Here is a 19189-nt window from a genome sequence, read left to right on the forward strand (position 1 = left end):
GTATGGTAAATCATACTGGTTTTCTGGATGCATAATACTCGAACATTCCAGAAGGGATTCTCTTTGGTCGATCGAGGTAGTTTCACTCGACGTCTCAAATGTAAGACAGAAGTAGGGACGGCCCTGAGCCGAGGACAGGTTTCGGGTTTGCCTGAGAGAGGCAAAAGGAACCAACATGAGTTCTGCACTGCTCGTGAGTCGTTCGTTCTATTCACTAAACGTGAGCGTGCACGCATACGTAGGTTGCTCCGGCTTCGCCTTCTCCTCCAGTTCCTAAACCTCGTCCTCTTCCTCGTACGCCACCTCGTGCTGCAACGTTGGGCCTCTACGGCCTCCTCCTCTTCCTCCTCCCTCAACTACTCACCTCTCCGCCATCTCTCCTTCCTCGCCGGCTTCTACGAGTCCCGGCAGTTTCGTATGCTACATCGGCGCGCACCGGGCACACTAGCCGATCTTTTTCGCGTTCACCATCATCACCACGTTTTGCTCTCCGTTCACTAAGAAGTCACTCGTTTCGTCACTTAATAACCTCAAACTAGAAGCCACTGGACTTTCTCGTGAGGACTTTATCCGATAGCCGGGTGATTCCCTATTTCAAATAACGGGAAGGTTGCTTGATGTCGTCAGTGAACCTTATATCGTGTGTTCTAACACCAAGTGTAAAAGTTTTTAATTGCATTATCTGAACGTATTTTTGTATCAGTGCACGCTTACCGAATGGGTCGAAGATTGCAGTGATTATACTTGTGAGCATTATTGAAGACAGTGGATCTGGAACAAAAGGAAACTAGACGTCAAAGGGATTACTTCCAAAACCGTAAGCCCCTTACGTGTATCTATTGTTGATATTTTTATTAAGTTTCAAGAACTGTCTTAAATTGAAGTTCTCGGTTGTTTCACTCAAATATTAAGCAAAGTCACGATGTTTCCTTTACGTTCTCTAATGGACTCAACGGAAAACATAATTTCTGCTTTATCACTATACCATCTGGAATTGATTGAGTCTCTCATATACATCGTATTCTCACTATGGCTTAAATTGCTGGCTTTTACTACAGGGCCGAATGGATTCTCGTCGCAAGGCATTGTTACGAGGGCCAGTAAGCATATCTAATAGTAGAAACAGCTGAAACTATATGACAAATGAGATTTTATCGAAGGTTCACCACTGAATCCATAGAACGTTCAACGATGAACTCACCTAATAGAACAATGGTCAATGGCACATGGGTTGATAAAATAGCCAATGTGTCATTGATCTAGTAAGGTCATACGAAGGCTATACCGCTAGGATGCAACCGGAATTTCATTATCTACATATATAATGCAATCCATTGACCTTTATCGACACGTGTTCAACACATTAACGAAGCACCATAAAGTATTAAAAAAATTAATTAATTTAATTAATTCGCATAAAGTGCCTAAATGTCTGGAGTTTCTATAAAGCCAACTCTCCATATACATCCTCTTATCTGACCATCTATCCATTCTCTTTGGAGAAATTGAATTGCTCCTGAGTGGATAATAAAACCAATATCGCCCCCGATAGGAGAGGTCAAAGTGTCCGAGAGAGTTTCGATCGTCAAACCGACTACGCAGCATAAACGAAAAAGAAAAGGTTGTAATGGCAAAGTGTGAAAGTTTCAAGTAAATTTTGTTCACTTAGATACAATAGACAGTTATGCGATTTACCATCCTCGCGCATTCCAAACGACAATTCGCTGAGTAAGGAAGAAAACAAGCACGTGTCTCCTAGTTCTACCGGTCATTAAATTTCATAATATCGCCAAAAATAATAAAATGTATGAAAATATATTCACGAGTATTGTATAATTCCGCTCCCTCGACTTTTTGAATCTTATTCCAGTTATATGCCAAAAGTCTCTCGGTGACATTTCACGCTCTGTGAATTACTCGTCTCGGCTAACGAACATGCGTACCGCCGTTCCTAGTGACAGAATTCAAACCAGTCCTTGTTCCTCGTACCGCATTTGTCTAATGCTATAAGAGTTTATATTATCCGTAAAGCATATACAAATTGCAAGTCAGTGATCTTCCTCGTAAGCGTTGAAAACATTTATTCTATGTCAAAATTTCCATAGTGGCGTCTGGTCGGTGCCTAGCCATAACAAACTTTTGTATAAGCTGCTTTGCGTCAGTTTGCGCAATCGCTCTTGCGCACCCGCGTACCGAGACGTATCCTCACGAGAATATTTATATCCCTGCGACAAACATACCGTTACGTGCTTTTAACCGCCAGGAGTCAAGAGGAGCTCGTTTAGAAAACCAGTTGAGATTTTACCGGCTTGTTACCGTGTCGGAGATTCGAAGAATGATATAATACACATATATATTGCTGGTATGACATTAATAAACCGCAATGGGGAACGTTGACTAAACTTAATAATCATCATAGATTCCAATGTCCAATAATGATCCATGGCGCTAACCTGTAAAAACGTTCACATTGCACGGTGAGTCCCGTTGACGAGAAATTCTATAGACGAAATCAGTACAGAATATAAATGCATGTAAGCCAATAGTGTGTGACGCATTCAACAAACGTCAACAATACTGATTTGCGTTTGTCGTAATGTACCGTCTGAAGTTATGGCTATTCCTTAAAGACGCTGTTTGATCTTGATTATATCTATGTTATTTATGTTTAGAATACCATAACGGTCATCATACCAGTTTACAAAGTTAAGAGGAAAGAACGGTACTTGGTGTAGTGATAATGGAGAATTATTCGGGCGTGCCACGAAATACCAAGGGTTACGAGAATACATGATGAAAGAAGGCTTTGATGATGTGGGCTTTGAGACAGAAAAGAATACAGTAAAACAGTATTATAGCAATGAATATACATACTGTGGAATATATTACTGTCAAGGTAGTGATACTGATATTTTTCTTCTTTTTCTTCCAACGGTATTGAGAGTTGGAAATCGACAGTACATAAAAATACCTCCTACTCATTGTAAGCGCGTAGGACTGATGAGAAAGTAGGAACATTTTAAACACAGTAAATAATTAAAATGAGTTCTTCGCGTTAGAAGTACTTTGCAATTTACTAATGGAGTTTGGGATAATTGAGTGTATATCAAAATTGCTGCCTATAACTGTTTCATATATCAACAACACGTGTATAAAGTCTAGTTTCTTCAGAGTGTGTTAACGATACGACGAAACTTCTTGAAATAATATTACACGAATCTTTTACACGCCTATAGTTATTCATACGTGTAATTGGAGAAAAAGTCTTTTTCTCTCTTTAAACGAGAAAGTTAATTATCCTAGTGAATCGCGAGTTACCCACGTGAAATTTCTCAGAGGAACGGTACTCCTCGTAGAGGCCGGAAATGTTACACAATGCACAATGCACTGCTTCCGTTATACGTGAATAAATATGCGGACATTAGGCGCCATACTGCAACCGGAAGTTTCAAGTTGTTTCTTAGCTTGAGGATTTTTTTTCTATAATTTTTTCTATTTACCAATTTATTATATAGCTATAATGCGAATACAACATTCTGTTATGTTAATAGTCACGATTCAAGCGTTTACCTATTTACGCTAATTATGTAGTATCTACGCATTGGAAACTCTTGTTAGTCCTGACAAAAGCATAAAATTGATCACTGCTAAAGCGTAACCAGACGTTATGGGTGTATATTGTATATTATTATTTTTCATTTTATGTGTCATCTTCATAACGATTGAACGATCGCCTTATATGTTAACAGATTGCACTGTTGAGGTTAGATTTTATGCTCGTCTTATCGGTCTGTCTAATCTCAATCAAGTTGCCGTTAACTATTTTCCACGGAGTTGTCGATAACCCTGAGTGCTTTTCCAATATCCACCAACCCTGCCAAAGCATAATCATGAAAAAATGGACACCTTATCACTATTCTTATATAGAAGTAATTATTATTAACTTGGACATTTGAACGCGTGCAGTGCGCCAGAGCAGTATAAGTTAATACAAGGAATATTACTTAAGGTAAGGACCCTACTTATAGTATCAATAAAAACACCATAATTACGTACAAAAGCCATAACAATAATTTTGAGATTTAAAAGAATACAATTTTTCTACAGTTGCTGATAATCAATTAAAACCGTATAGTCAGAAGTAAATGGGTAACTTTGCGATAACTTGCACCACACATAGTCGTACATATAGTAGGTTAATCATCCGATAGAACCAAGTCTCAAAGAGCGTGCAACCCATTTCCGGAAACCGGTTGGCCTTTGTCGCTTCTGTCATGATACTTATTCTTTCTTTTTATTAAGGTAGATTTATACTATATATATGTATATATATATATACACCCCGTACGCGCATGCGCGTTGCCCTCAAATTTTACATCCAAGCCATACCAAGCGGCCACGTTGAAAACCAGTAATTTTGTAACCGTAAAGAATATTATTCCGATACCGATCGTCGGTCAAGCTAGAACGCTTCTCTATTTGGTTCGTTCTTCGCGTGACCCGCATTGTAAGTATAACTAATGATTTTTGTATCTCAGAAAAAAAAAATACTAGCAGACAAAAAAAAATTCTTCAACCGTCACGTAAGAGGGACTGTTTTCTTCAGCCACCGACAGAGCTCGTCTGTTCGTCCTTTCACTACGAAATAATTATGCGACGAATCGCGTGTGGGTATTGTGATCAGTGTGATTTATCTATTCTATTGTTTCGTCTGAAGAAAATACCTACGTGCCACGTCCATACGAAGAAGCTTCGATGGCTCAACATCGATTATCGCTTATCCTATTTAGTAAAGAGGAAAACACTCATAAGAATCACGCGGTACAAGCAGCCATCGAGTACAATGAGATTGTCAAAATAAACCGAGCATCCTGGATTTTCACAATCGTGGTCTCTCAATGGGAAAAAAAAAAAAAAAAAAAAACAGGAGGAAGAAAAAGGAAAGTATAAGAAGTTCCTGAGTCATCGATGACCTCGCTGTGATTCATACTGAGAATATGTATGATCCTGATTTTAATATGAAAAATGCAGGCAATGGACAAACCCATGAATATTTTCTTTAACTGGTCATACTTACAATGCTCGCCCAAGACAAGCTGACGTCGACCCAAGAAAATTAAGGGCTGATATTCATCCGACTAATTTACATCGCATCCCGAACGCAGTGTTATCCAACCATCTTCTGGTGAAAACGTCGAATAATTATTTCACGACCCTGCGGGACCGCGAGCTTTCACGCTTGGTCTCTGAGGGTACTTGCACAATTTTAGCAACAACGGCCGTATCGTAACTTGCGTAACGGCACACGAGAGCGCGCGTCAAGCTTATCGTACCGAGCGAGTCCATTTGAAATTCTATGGCTGATGATATTCGTCATACTTATAACGATTTAATGTTGCATTCGTGACCGAGTAAACCTGAGAACAGTTAATTACATAAAAATCAAATATGCACGTGCCTAATGAAAAAGTTACGTTATTAAAAAAAAAAAATATTACACGCTTACGTATTTACCTATTTATATACCGTCTTCATACGATAACTAGTTAGCCATGAAATTTTTTAAAGAATACACATTTCCCATATCAATTCATCTGATGTTCCAATAATCGTCTACTGGCTTCGTTCTGGTATTCAGTGGCCGTTTACACGCGAACTTGGCAAACAATGAAGGATCACTCGTGTTGATTTTTTCGTCGATTTTTGTGCACGCGTTGTACGTTTGTATATACGTCATTTGTTGACACATACAAGAAACAAACGTGAATTAGTCATGGACTAAGGGGATTCACAAATACGCTAATGACTCAGTCATTCGATTACCATAAAGAGAAACATATATGTATTTCCCCATGCCAACCTAGGAACTTTCTTTGTACACCAGAGTTATCATGTTGTTTTTTCTTTGTATTGTGTACAGTGTCGTTTAATTAACGTAGAATTTTATGCCATTTTTAGTATGACAGTCAGACCTATAAAAAAGAAACTTATTGTTTACTCTACCTAGGCGAAAAAACCGAAGCAATTTGATGTAATTTCGAAAGGTTTGAGAGAAAAATCATAAAAAAAAGTAAGAATGATATTTACAAAATTCAACAAGAGGAACATATTACGAAAAAGAGGGAGAATCCCAATTTTTTTTATAAATTTATTTTGAGCCAGAGTTCTCTCGCGATGCGAATAGTAAGGCGCCATCGCATACCCAACGATATATAGTTACTGGGCACTAAAAGGGTTAACAAATTATATTCTAATTTATGTATCGTCTACCATATTAGTATTATATTTATTATCAGTTATTTGCTATCAAAGTAGTACTGTGATTGTATTCATGAAATTTGTATTATTTAACATTGAAAATATTCAGATAGAGTTTTTCCAAAAAAAAATCACCGTCTTTTGTAACTGGTTTATATTTTCCCCCAGCTTCTGCCTTCAGCGAAGAGCAGCTATTTCTGGACCATAAAATTGTCTGCTTTATCGCGGACAGGTTGGCAACCTTGGCAGTAACCAATGATCTATACTCTCCTTGACCCTTAACATCAGACGTCTAGGAAATGTTATCGAACTCAGTGTTAACACTTATGGCAGTGTCGGTAATCCTGAGAAAAATAATTAGTCAACTCGCTAGTGATAATTATAATGAAACTTAGTTACACGAACGAATTCGGGATAAGGTGTGCCAGTGCACGCGTACCAACTTAAATCGAATCGGTCAGAGACTAAAATACTCCCCGCAGTATTAAACCCAGTCAGACTTAATGGCGCGTATTTATATCGGCTGTACGAATAATTGACGTCGATCAGTACCGGCGAAAGTTACTTAATTTTCTCAAGAAGAAGTTGCAGTTTGTATATTTTTTATAGTAAAAGTCTCGCCAAAACATTATTCGCCAAACGTACGAGGGTCGGTGACTCCCTTATCTGCTCGGATATCGACCTTTCTTTTTTCTCTTTGACTTATATCTGCCTTCACTCCGTTGGGTCTATTTACCTGAGCGTCGGCAGTGTTCCAAATCGATAATCGATGTCAGTATTGATTGCATCTTTCATAAAAAATTTTAGCTAGACTTTTTTCCACGTAAACGCAAATATATCGTTCTATATATTCATTTATAATCTTGCTAAAGGCGACCCAAGGTCGATATAGATACCAGTATTAGATTTCGTTAAGTTTTCAAAAATTTCAAAAACGGCGATATTATTTCTGATGACACGTCGTATCATTGATCATTGAACAGTCGATAGTATATTTTGGAATCAGTACTGATACGTGATTAGAATTGTAATATCTTGAATTGGAAACGAAGATAAAATCAATTATGTCAGATTGGGATCAATTATGCAAATAAGTAATTAAAAAATTAATATCATTATTGCTCGAGTAGCTTAGCATTCTCATTGAAGTTGACGGTATAATAAAATCCAAATGCTTCTGCTTTCTCTAATATGAAGCAACTATTTGCAGACTGGCGTAGTCTGCATGTAAGGCGAACAAAGGACGATATAATCATGAGTAAGAGTAAAGTGCACACAAGAATTACAAAGATGAATGGGTCCATTGTAATACATGAGAATCATTGGAATTTACAGTAGGAATGATCGTTTCGAAACTATACCAGATCAATCGATCTTTTTTCAGGGACAGACGTCAAGACGATAAGCGGATATACTAGATTGCTTACCTGTCATTTTGCTCTTCATACGTGAACGATATAGTAATTGACTTCTCGATTTCGTTATCAGTGAGGTCACGAAAGGTATCACGAGGATAGGAGACTTGTCAGAGTCATCATCCGATACTTGGTTAACAATCATGTACAAAGGTAGACCATTAATGAGTTTTTCGAAAAATTTTCATTAAATTAAAAAAAAATGTCAGAATATGCCCTGACGACTCTGAAATCGAATAATCGATAATTAACAATACAATTGACCTACTTACTCTTCGAAGATATCAATATTATCAGCGAAAATTTCCAAGTGATTATTTAAAAAAATTTTATTTCATTTATACCTGAACGCATCACGTGTTACTTGTACAGAATCAATGTCTATAGCATTTATCGCAAAAATCATTATTATAGATTAGATATCATACCTATAGAACGATAGAAGCATCTGATTTAATAATGTCTGCAAAGCGAATAGTTTTATCTTATATTTAATAAATGATCGAATAACGTATTAGAGGATCGGAATTTTTTCCTTGGAATTCAGTTGTTTCTTTTTACAGGAAATTTATGTATATATGGATTCTATAGATTACGAGGAGCCGTCGAGTTTGTTGCTGGTCGGTAAAGTAGCTGGCGCAGTTCCGACCGATGAATGCTGAAAATTTTCAAAATTTTTATTTCAATGCTCCTAAAAATTTTTGACATCGCCCGACACCACTTTAATGTCACGTTGTCAAAATTTCATTCAGATACGACGTTATAACCTAGATGCGTCGAAATGAACAGCAGACATTGAAAAGACTGAAAACTACTGTTGAACGAGACATATCTATCGGTCTGTGGATACCGGATACGTGAAAACAAATATATTTGTATATGTCAATACATTATATTGAGGCATAATTACCATATCTTTCGCTGGCACGGCAAACAATATATTTTCTTGCCTATACGTCAGTGCACAGTAGAATAACAAGGATATATTTCCAATGGGGTTCAATGACTTCGTAAGGCGATTTATCGTATTGCATATGACTAACATTCATTACAATTCCATCTGATGTACCAATGCTAATGATTATGGTCCAAAGAAATCGAAGTGGCGGTACCAGTTATCTTGGTGGGGCCATACAGTGGGGTTGGCAATCACAGAAGTCAGTATAACTCCCGTAGCCGACTGCCTGGTCGGCTCCTCGTCATTTCAGAAATCGCTTTCCGAGTGAAGTGAGCGTCGCGACGTTATCGAATTTTCCTAACTGAAAAATCGCGGAGGTTAGCATCCTCGTATCTGTGGCAAAATTTGCGCACCTGGTGGTTAAGTCGTAAACTACATATCGCGTAAAAGAAAAAAGTGTCTGGATTACTTGTTAGTGTAAAAGAAGAAAATAGTTATCTATTCATACCACATCGACAGTAATAATAATAATGGTTCGTATTCGCGAAACAATGTGAGAGAGATTATCAGCCAGAAAAATAGCGGCCAGTATCATATTTCGCTCTGTATTTCGTTTATCTATAATCAATGGAATCGAAGAAGTGCGAATAATCGAAACGTCGAGGTAGAAAATATTTGAAAAAAAAAAAGACAGTCAGGTGACTATGGCGAATCCATCGGACTTGGATCGACTCGAGTTGCTAAATGGACGCCAATCGCTGTTCTTAATTGTTGCAGCAATACTGCATTCGTTCCATGGATATTCGTTGTACTTAGAAAATTTTTAACTCTACTGTACTTAAAAATTACCATTTTATATCCGCGCGGTATTCCTTGTTCTGGTGACCCGAGGCGGCTGGGAGAAGCCATTATTTTTCTTCCTGAAGAGACTCGAGAGTGCAAGTGAACGCGAGAGGAAAAGTTAATTAAATAATGGCTACCGGATTGTTTCACGCTTGACTTTACACGTCACGGATCACAAACGGCTACTGACTTAATACATGGACCATTTAGATTTTTGAATAATGCATACAGTATTCTAATGTATTTTAATCACTGAATGAAATCTTTCGAGCCGATTCCCAACGTATTATTACACTATTACACGTGTTCGATGTGAAAAGGTGGTAATTTGTTGTAAAAAATTATTACGTAAATATATCATATTAATTTCGCTGTCGAATTGAAATTTATTAGGAAAAAAATATTTTTTAACTACAAAACGAATGTCCTTACACGGTAATTTCTAATCGTAGAGTAACGTTTTAAACTTCGGTTGTGTAAGCTAGGTAATTATAAATTCTCAACTTATCGGGTTATCCTTATCGCTTTGATTATCGAATGAATTTTTGGGCCACGCCTGTGCACCCTCGTGGGACTGGGCATCGATTACTTGATCGATCGATTAGTCAAACAACCTTACAGAAAATATTCATTTAAGGTTCTCATAGAAGCTTCTATTTTCCTGCCGTTTTCTCTAGCTTCTACGTAGAAACTCACCTTACCGTAACTGATTCTAATCCCGTCCTTGGCCGAATGAACGGGCGAATCTTCTATTCCTTTTTAACTGGAACGTGCGCGATGTAGGTATATACTATGCAAGTATGTCTATTTCGTATACTCGAGTCAAAAGCTATTAAATAAATACAGTATGTTTGCGCAAAAATTATCAATGTAATTTAAACGCGAGAATAGATTAAAGTCAAGTAAGAATCGGATACAATGAAGTCTAAAGTAAATAAATAATTTAGCATTAACATTTTTGAATATCAATTAGATGGTGGGCATTCAGTAAAAATATGATCATTGAGAATCAGTTATCGGGTATAATAATAATTATGTTAAAAGATAAGGTTATATCTTCGTTACTGATTACCATTACCTGCATTACGAAATACATAAGATTTTGAATGTCCGAAAGTTTATTCGATAACGCGCAACTAAAGCCATAAAATAGGTATCAATAAATTTTATCGGATTATGACAACAGTAACTATATATGAACTTTCCAAGATTTACGTAACATCGAATTATGACGATTGCGTCATATTCGAATCGATATATGATATTAAGAGAAAAGAAAAATAAGTTTATAACAATTCGATCCAAACTCTTATAAATATATCTAACAAGATATATATCTCAATAGCCGTTGTCGTCGATGCGATACTTTATCGATTTTATTATCGAGAATCTCGATAATATAGAACGACGCGATAGCGAGAACGGCGGGTATTTTGAATTTTCAAATGACTCGAGTCGTTAGACGGTTACATTTTAACGAGCTTTCATGACTAGTACGGAGAATTCAGTGCTCCAGGTAATCCTGACAAAATAGCAAAATTAATGACTGGCATAAATTTAAATCGTACGCACGTGCATACGGGCCTATCTTATCTCGAACGTCGTGAAGTTTGTGAACAGTTTGGCCAACGTAGACTCAGCAGCAACCACCAGGTGCGCGCGATTCTTTCAAACAACACGGTACCTCTAACGACGATTATTCTCGAAAGAGGGCCTGACGTGTTCGTCTTGTACTTGGATTAATATATTTTTTACTGTATCTTTTCATTCGCCTTCGTTCTAAATCGTCTCACGTATCAGCGCATCACGCAACGCCATGAAAATGAGGTGAGTGTATTTACCACGACGCACGTGTCATGGAAATTTTATGTACGATGCTGAAACGGGTGACTGAGTTGTAAGTACTTGGGTAAACTTTCCGGGAGCTTTGCTACAGATAAATGTCGAGGAGAAAAGTCAGGTCAGTTTGAAATTTACAAATGCCTTTCCTAACGGTCGGTTAAAGCTATTTCGTAACCTATCGACAATTTCAGTATCTGCTTTACCGCTTATCGTTTTACAGTTTGCAAGGTCACGTTAGTGTCCGTGGAATTACGATAGGCTTATAATTAAAAAAGACAAATATACTTAAGAATAAAATGTCTCTTGTTCGATCATACGAAAATTATAGATTTAAATATTTTAAAATTATTATTTAGTAACGTCGATCTCGTCAAATTTTAACCTAGAAATTCTTAATTCTCAAATACTTTTATAGAGATTAATCCATATTGGTTGAAACTCGTTAATCAGACCTCCCGAGATTATCAAATTGTTGCAATCTTGATGCGATTAAACTTACTATGTGCACGCGTGACAAATACGAAGTAGCGATACAGTACAGATAACATATATCCATCTATCGCAAAGTTTCAGGCTTAACACACAATTTTTAGATTGGATCTCAAATCCAGTTGATTTTCTCTTGTTACCTAACGTCAAATAACAAGATTGTCAACGTGTAAAAAGATAGCAAGGGAAATAATATCTGACGCTCCCATCAAAAATCGATGGTAATCCCACTAATGATTTACTTCCTTGTCACGGAAATTGATACTATCCTGAGAAAGTTGTCATGGCGTCAGTTTCGTTTTACTTAAAAAGTACGTTTTATATGTACGCGACAATTGTTCGCCACCACACGTGTTATCGACACCCGACAGTATCGTAGTCACGCATATGTATTATACATATATGCATAAGGTGTCACGTTCCGTGTGCGGTTATCGTCGTAATAGAAGAGTTTATGGTTGGTTACCGTATAATGGCGGTAAAGATACAAAGATCTGCGTTCACGTCTCGTCTTTCGGACCACTTTTGAGTAAAAACGAGCCAACGACCAATGAAAATTTAGCATCGGCGAAAAGACGGCTGCTGATTGGTCGTTGAATCACTTCTATTCGGAAGTGGTATTTAACGATAGATATGAATACGGACCTAAGACTATACAGTATAGTGTATAGTGACCTAGTTACACCGGAGAACAAAAATGAAGTTTACTAATTATTTTTCGACGACTTATATAGAAATGATTTATTAAATTTTTATCTAATATGAATTTATATACTTTTTACAGCGTCGAAAACAGCGCAGCGGAAGCTGGGGGTGGTGGGGGCGAGTCCGGCAAGAATCCGGAAGTCGAGAACCAGAGAGTCTCTACGATTATGGAGAGAGGACTGCACGAGAGGGACCGCGTTGGTGTCCAGGACTTTGTTCTCTTAGAAGATTTTACCAATGAGAATGCATTTGTTGACAACCTACGTAAACGTTTTCGCGAGAATCTTATTTATGTTAGTTCTATTTATGTTGTACATTTTTAAAATTTTATACCGCAATCGTTTGATTCGAACATGGATGATATAATTATTTTCATATTACAGACGTACATCGGCCAGGTGCTGATATCGGTGAATCCTTATAAGAATCTACCCATCTACAATGATGAGAATATACAGTTTTATCAAAAAAGAAATTTCTTCGAGGCAGCGCCGCACATGTATGTATTTAACAAAAGAGAGGAATATACAATATATGAATAGTTATAAAAGTTTAAAATTTTAAAATCTCATGTTTGTGTATACTCTCCTTTTAGATTTGCATTGGCAGACACGGCCTATAGATCTCTCACCGAGGAAAATCGTGATCAGTGCATCTTGATCTCAGGTATTCATATGGAATAAGTGAAATCGTTCGATCTCTGTTTGTTAAATTGTATAATAATTTGAAGGTGAATCCGGCGCCGGAAAAACGGAAGCGTCGAAAAAGGTACTGCAGTTCATCGCAGCAGCAACCGGTCACAAGAAGGAAGTTGAAACTGTCAACGATAAGTTAATTGGCAGTAATCCGGTTCTCGAAGCCTTTGGAAATGCCAAGACTAATCGCAATGATAATTCATCACGTTTTGGCAAATATATGGACATCCAATTCAACTATCAGGTGAGTCTGATGAATAATAACTCCGGCGCAGTTGTCGTATGTATGTTTTTATATTTATCACTGTTATGCATACATCATATTTACAACAGGGTGATCCGGTCGGTGGTAATATTCTGAATTATCTCTTGGAAAAATCAAGAGTCGTCCATCAGACATCGGGCGAGAGAAATTTTCATATTTTCTATCAACTTTTGGCTGGCTCCGATGACGAGACTTTGCGTAAACTTTTCTTAAAGCGCAATTTAGATACCTATTATTATCTTAGCAGTGGCGTAAGTACAAGTGTCTTATAAGAACCTTGTTCCTTCAATTTATTAATTTTTTATTGAACCTTTTATTATCAGACGAGAGGAGTCATAGATTCCATCGACGATATCAATCAGTTCAAGGAAGTCTTAGAGGCTTTAAAGACAGTGGAAGTCACTCAATCCGAACAAGATGATTTGTTCGCCATTGTTGCCTCAGTTCTGCATATGGGAAATGTTGGTTTCACCGAAGAAGAAGGTATCGCAAAGATTCTTAAGCCAGCATCCGTGGACGCAATAGCATCCGTGAGTACGAATTAATGATTATTCAAATAGTTTTATTTACTTTTTTTTTATGTTTTAATATATTTGTCTAATCAGCTTCTCGGATGTGACGTCAATGAACTGGCTAAGGCATTCACTCATCGCACCATTGACGCTCATGGAGATGTGGTTATTACACCCTTCAATAGGGAATTGGCAATATACGCGAGGGATGCTCTTGCCAAAGCAGTTTACGACAGGTTGTTTACCTGGTTGGTAAGCAGATTGAATAAATCGCTTCAACCGGCAGATCCGCGTCGCAATGTTATAATGGGAATTTTGGATATATATGGTTTTGAGATATTCACAAAGAACAGGTGAGTCTTGCGATTATTGAATTTTGCTTGTAAATGTTACTGGATGAATCGGACAAAATTTCATGACTTTTTAACAGTTTCGAACAATTCTGCATTAATTTCTGTAACGAGAAACTGCAGCAACTGTTCATCGAGCTTACGTTGAAGGCTGAGCAGGAGGAATATCTGAGAGAAGGTATTACGTGGGAAAACGTGCATTATTTCAATAACAAAGTTATCTGCGACTTGATCGAAGAGAAGCACAAAGGTGGGTGTATTCTGGACGGTTCTACATTCTCGAGTGAGATAAGCACGTAGGGAAGTTTTGACAAAGGGATTCTTGTCTGTAGGTATCATATCACTTTTGGACGAGGAATGTCTCCGTCCTGGTGATCCGACCGATCTTAGCTTCTTGGAGAAGCTAAACTGCAGTCTGAATAATCATCCTCACTACATCAGTCATATGAAGGCTGACATACAAACCCAGAAAATTATGGGACGTGACGTAAGTGAAGTTTTACCATTATAATAAATTTATTTCTAATGCAATACCCATCGGTGTAAGCAGCTTCTTGTATATTAATTACAATTACAGGAATTTAGGCTGGTGCATTACGCCGGCGATGTCACTTACAATGTTCGTGGTTTTTTGGAGAAAAATAACGATTTATTATTCAGGGACTTGCGCGAAGTAATGTCCCATACAAAAAACTCCATAACAAAGGTAATTTATATAATGGCTAATCGTGCAAGGATATTTCTATCAGCGACAGTCACGACTGCAACATTAAGAATGATGATCAAACCATAATTTAATTGAAGGGATAATAGATAATCGAAATAAGTTGATTAAGTATCTGATAACATTTAATGAATGATACTGATATCTTTGGAAGTTTTAATAATACATATCATACATTGTAGATACTGTTAGATTAAATGCGCATCACGTGATATTGGATATATTTTGTTGAAAATTGCTATTATTTTAACAGGCTGTGTTTGACGTCAAAGATTTGACGAGTAAAAAACGACCAGAGACTGCCATAACGCAGTTCAAGAACAGTTTAAATAATTTGATGGAAATTCTTATGGGCAAGGAACCCTCTTACATTCGCTGTATAAAGCCGAATGACTTCAAGATGGCCAGTGAGTTATTATTACACACGATTCAAGTGCGTATCGTTTCGGTATGGCTAACGACTCAACTTCATGGATTTCAGATCAGTTTAACGAGAAGATTGTTCTTCATCAAGTCAAGTATTTAGGTCTAATAGAGAATTTACGAGTGAGACGTGCTGGCTTCGCCTATCGAAGACCGTACGAACAGTTCCTACAACGTTACAAGGCTCTGTGTCCTTTGACCTGGCCTCGGTATGCTGGACCAGCCAAAGAAGGAGTGCAAGCCCTAGTCTGTCATCTTGGCTACGATTGCGATGATTACAAGATGGGCAAGTAAGAAAACGATATATATCATTGGTACATGAGCTTCTTATCATTGTAAAAAGATTACGTAATTTTGTACTTTGTTCTCAGCACTAAGCTCTTCATAAGGTTCCCAAAGACCCTCTTCGATACGGAGGATGCGTTCCAGTTGAAGAAACACGATATTGCTGCGATAATACAGAGCAAGTGGAAGTGTATACTGCAGAGACGAAAATATCTACAAATGAGGAAGGCGGCCATTGTTCTGCAGAAATATATTCGCAGATGGTTGGCCAAGAGGGAAGCCGAGCGAAGGAGAAAGGCGGCAATAACAATTCGAAGGTAAATTTTGCGAAAGAATTGTCGTCCTGTCTCCGTTACATAGAATTGGCCTTTCAACAATAAACTTTCTCATGTGTGAAACAGATTTATAAAGGGATTCATTACGAGAAATGGACCGCCTAACGAGGAAAACGTCGCCTTTATAGAGTTGGCTAAATCCCAGTGGCTCATTAGACTCTCCAAAAACCTTCCCGTGGGTGTTATGAACAATACATGGCCGTCGTGTCCTTATGCTTGCCAGGAAGTTAGTGCCTGTTATATTATCATTACTATTACATCATTTGTACAGTCGTGTTCTTAATTTGATGAATTCGTAGGCGTCTGCACTACTATTTGAAATATACAAGAAATGGAAAGCTAGGCAGTACAGGCTAAGTCTTTCGCGAGAGGAGATAGCACACTTCAAATTGAAGATTCTCTCTCAAGAACTTTTCAAGGGCAAAAAGAAGTCATATGCAAAGAGCCTGGGTCCTAGATTCTTGGAAGATCGTCTAGGCGCTGAGCACAAAGCCCTTAGGCAAACTTTTATTACAAATATTTTACCACGTGGTGAAAATATCAAAGTAAGACATTTTGAAAAGAACAAATTAATGAAAATCTTTGTATGATTGTGGTTTACTGCATCGTTTAATCCGTTTCTTATATTTTAGTATGCGACACCGGTTGTGAAATATGATCGGCACGGTTACAAACCACGGGAAAGAGTACTGATTCTTACAGAAGAAGCGGTTTACATATTGGACAGTTTGAAAACGTTCAAACTGAAACACCGATTACCATATAAATCAATTGAAGAATTAGTAGTTACAGGAGAATCGGATAATTTATTGATTGTTAGGATACCTCCTGAGCTTAAGAAGGACAAGGTAACATTACTTTTTATAGAATTTAACAGAATGGTGAATAATGGTTTAATAAAACTGGTGAAGTTTAATGAAATATTTTCTGAAGGATTGACAGTTTTCATATCTAACGTTTACTAATCAGACTATGAATTGTAACTACAGGTGATTAAAGACGATGCATGTGTTAAATTCGGTGGGAAAACTGAAAAAGTAATAATTTTTAATTTATTGCGTACGCTTACGCATCCATAATATAGGTGCTTCCAAAATTGATACATATATTGCATGCATTATGAGTAGATAATTTTATTTCAGCTAATGGGTTGCGGGCGAAATTGCGATGCTAAATTTTAAAGCTTATCAACAGATTCAAACGAATCCGCTAGCTATTACTATAATCATAATAAAATACATATATAAAAATTTATTCATATTAATTATAAGAATTATAATAAGATCTTGCAGTTATATAGTCATTTATTTATACGTAGGGTGATTTAATTTTGGAAGTGCCTCACTTAATTGAAGCTCTGACCAAAGCGATTGATATCACCAAAAATCCAAAAATCCTCAACATTGTCAACAACGAATCGTGAGTTTGAATATATTATTCGTTTAGTCTGACATAAAGGTAGAAATTAACGATGATGCATCATATGTATTTACAGAGTCTCACATAAGCTAGTCAGTGGAAAGGAAGCTCAAATCGAGATTACGACGGGTACAACTCCAGCCATCAGTAAGAATAGACAGAGTGGCCATCTTCTAGTGGTAAGTATTGTACAATCGACCTGATAATTAATTTTACAATAGAGAAGTAATTTACAAATGTTTTTTCAATGTTTTAAGGTGGCTTCGCCATAGAAGCATGCAACGAAGAACAGATGGACGACGAATAATACGTACTTAGACAACGTGAGACGCACCAATATATCGGAGCTAAGGAAGCCTTAACTAATGTGATTTTAGAAGAAGCAAAGTATTACGAAGAGATAGTAATAATAATATATATTGTAGAGACGTACATTTCATAAATCAGTACGGTTGCGTCCTTGTACCATAGTCATGTAAAAAAAAAATATGAAACAATTCTGATTTGATAGGTATTTAAATTTTCCTGATAACTACATGGCATGCGGATCTTAACCAAATTATTATACTGTAACAAAGCCACAGAAACTTTGTTCTGCCCATTTTTTTACTGGCTTTTTTAATTGAATGCTTCTCTTTGGAATTTACTTTTTGCCATTATTTACAAAGAAAGCCAACAGTGCCATTGAACTCGGTCCAGTGTCGTTGCTACTCTTAGTATTTACATGAAATTGTTTGAGAAATATCAAAATTTTTTTTTAACTATATTTCTAGAGGTATATTATTTTATGAAGATATCGTTACACTTTTGTATGAGCGCATAATAACATATTAATGCAACTGCCAGTACTAATGTATTTAACAGTGTCTGAGCATGGCTCTGCCAATAACTGCATTTCATATTTAAAAAAATATAGTGCATTATTATATTCAAATATGGGACATATTCTAAATAAAGTAATATTTCAATTATAGGTAAACATATTTCTTACTCCGACGAGACCTTTAATCTAATTCCTACACAGTCATATATATACAGTCATCAGAAATAAACTTACAATTTATTAACATCATTTTCACCATTGTCAGGTTACTTTTTCTTCGACGTAGTTGCAGATTCTTTTTTTGTAAGAGACTGCTTTCCTCCGAGAGCTCTTTTCCTCAATTCATCTTCCATAGTTTTATTTACTGTCTTCGTGATAGCCTTCTTCAACTTATGTGCCTCTTGAAATTTGGTTTTTTTAGATTGAATAGGTGCATCTATTTCCCAAATAAAAGTACAGCTGTCATAAATATCAATGAAACAATACAAGAGCCAATATTGTACAGCAACACTAAACATTCACAAACATACTACAAAAAGTACATGGAGTAAATAAATTTTTTCTTACTTCCACGACGTTGAACTGCAGCACCCTTTTTGCTTTTGTTTGCTTTATTCTTTCCAGATGGTGGAGGTTTTGCTTTCACTTTTAATTTCCCCTGTGCCATTGCTTTAAATTAATTTTTTGAACAATCAACGACCAAGCACGCGATAGATAGTTTACAGGTTATTTACACTTCTTCAAATAATCCCTGCTATGTTACATATGCATATACATACGTACTGTGAGTTAACCACAGCCACTCATTGAAGACTGTTGGAGACTATTAGAGACCACGGCACTTCCGTGCTATAGACTATTAGTACAAGCAGTAACGCCATCTTATCGGTAGGCTATATTATTATTCC

General features: G+C 36.9%; 2 protein-coding genes across 7 annotated transcripts; one reads left to right on the forward strand and one right to left on the reverse strand.

Moving 5' to 3' along the window:
- Window positions 1-466: 466 nt before the first annotated feature.
- LOC107269573 (myosin-IB) lies at window positions 467-17966 on the forward strand. Of its 6 annotated transcripts, none has more exons than XM_015743578.2 (22): window positions 8700-8948; window positions 11215-11241; window positions 12530-12743; window positions 12834-12949; window positions 13046-13116; window positions 13181-13389; window positions 13479-13661; window positions 13734-13940; window positions 14016-14275; window positions 14353-14522; window positions 14605-14759; window positions 14850-14978; window positions 15250-15403; window positions 15478-15709; window positions 15791-16021; window positions 16106-16265; window positions 16339-16584; window positions 16672-16887; window positions 17029-17076; window positions 17358-17458; window positions 17535-17637; window positions 17716-17966. In XM_015743578.2, the coding sequence occupies exons 2-22, from the start codon at window positions 11231-11233 to the stop codon at window positions 17728-17730; spliced, it is 3231 nt and encodes a 1076-aa protein (XP_015599064.1). In that variant the 5' UTR covers window positions 8700-8948; window positions 11215-11230; the 3' UTR covers window positions 17731-17966. The 6 variants fall into 6 exon arrangements, with proteins under 6 accessions (XP_015599067.1, XP_015599068.1, XP_015599064.1 ...); XM_015743579.2 differs by lacking the exon at window positions 8700-8948 and adding an exon at window positions 10780-11067; XM_015743581.1 differs by lacking the exons at window positions 8700-8948; window positions 11215-11241 and adding an exon at window positions 467-817.
- Window positions 17967-18426: 460 nt separating this feature from the next.
- Window positions 18427-19120, reverse strand: LOC107269586. Its single transcript, XM_015743620.2, has 2 exons — window positions 18849-19120; window positions 18427-18717 (listed from the first exon to the last, which is right to left on the reverse strand). The coding sequence occupies exons 1-2, from the start codon at window positions 18946-18948 to the stop codon at window positions 18548-18550; spliced, it is 270 nt and encodes an 89-aa protein (XP_015599106.1). The 5' UTR covers window positions 18949-19120; the 3' UTR covers window positions 18427-18547.
- Between the last annotated feature and the right edge of the window lie 69 nt (window positions 19121-19189).

Source organism: Cephus cinctus, unplaced genomic scaffold (assembly GCF_000341935.2).
Source record: "Cephus cinctus unplaced genomic scaffold, Ccin1 Ccin1_scaffold0678, whole genome shotgun sequence".
Lineage (NCBI taxonomy): Eukaryota > Metazoa > Arthropoda > Insecta > Hymenoptera > Cephidae > Cephus > Cephus cinctus.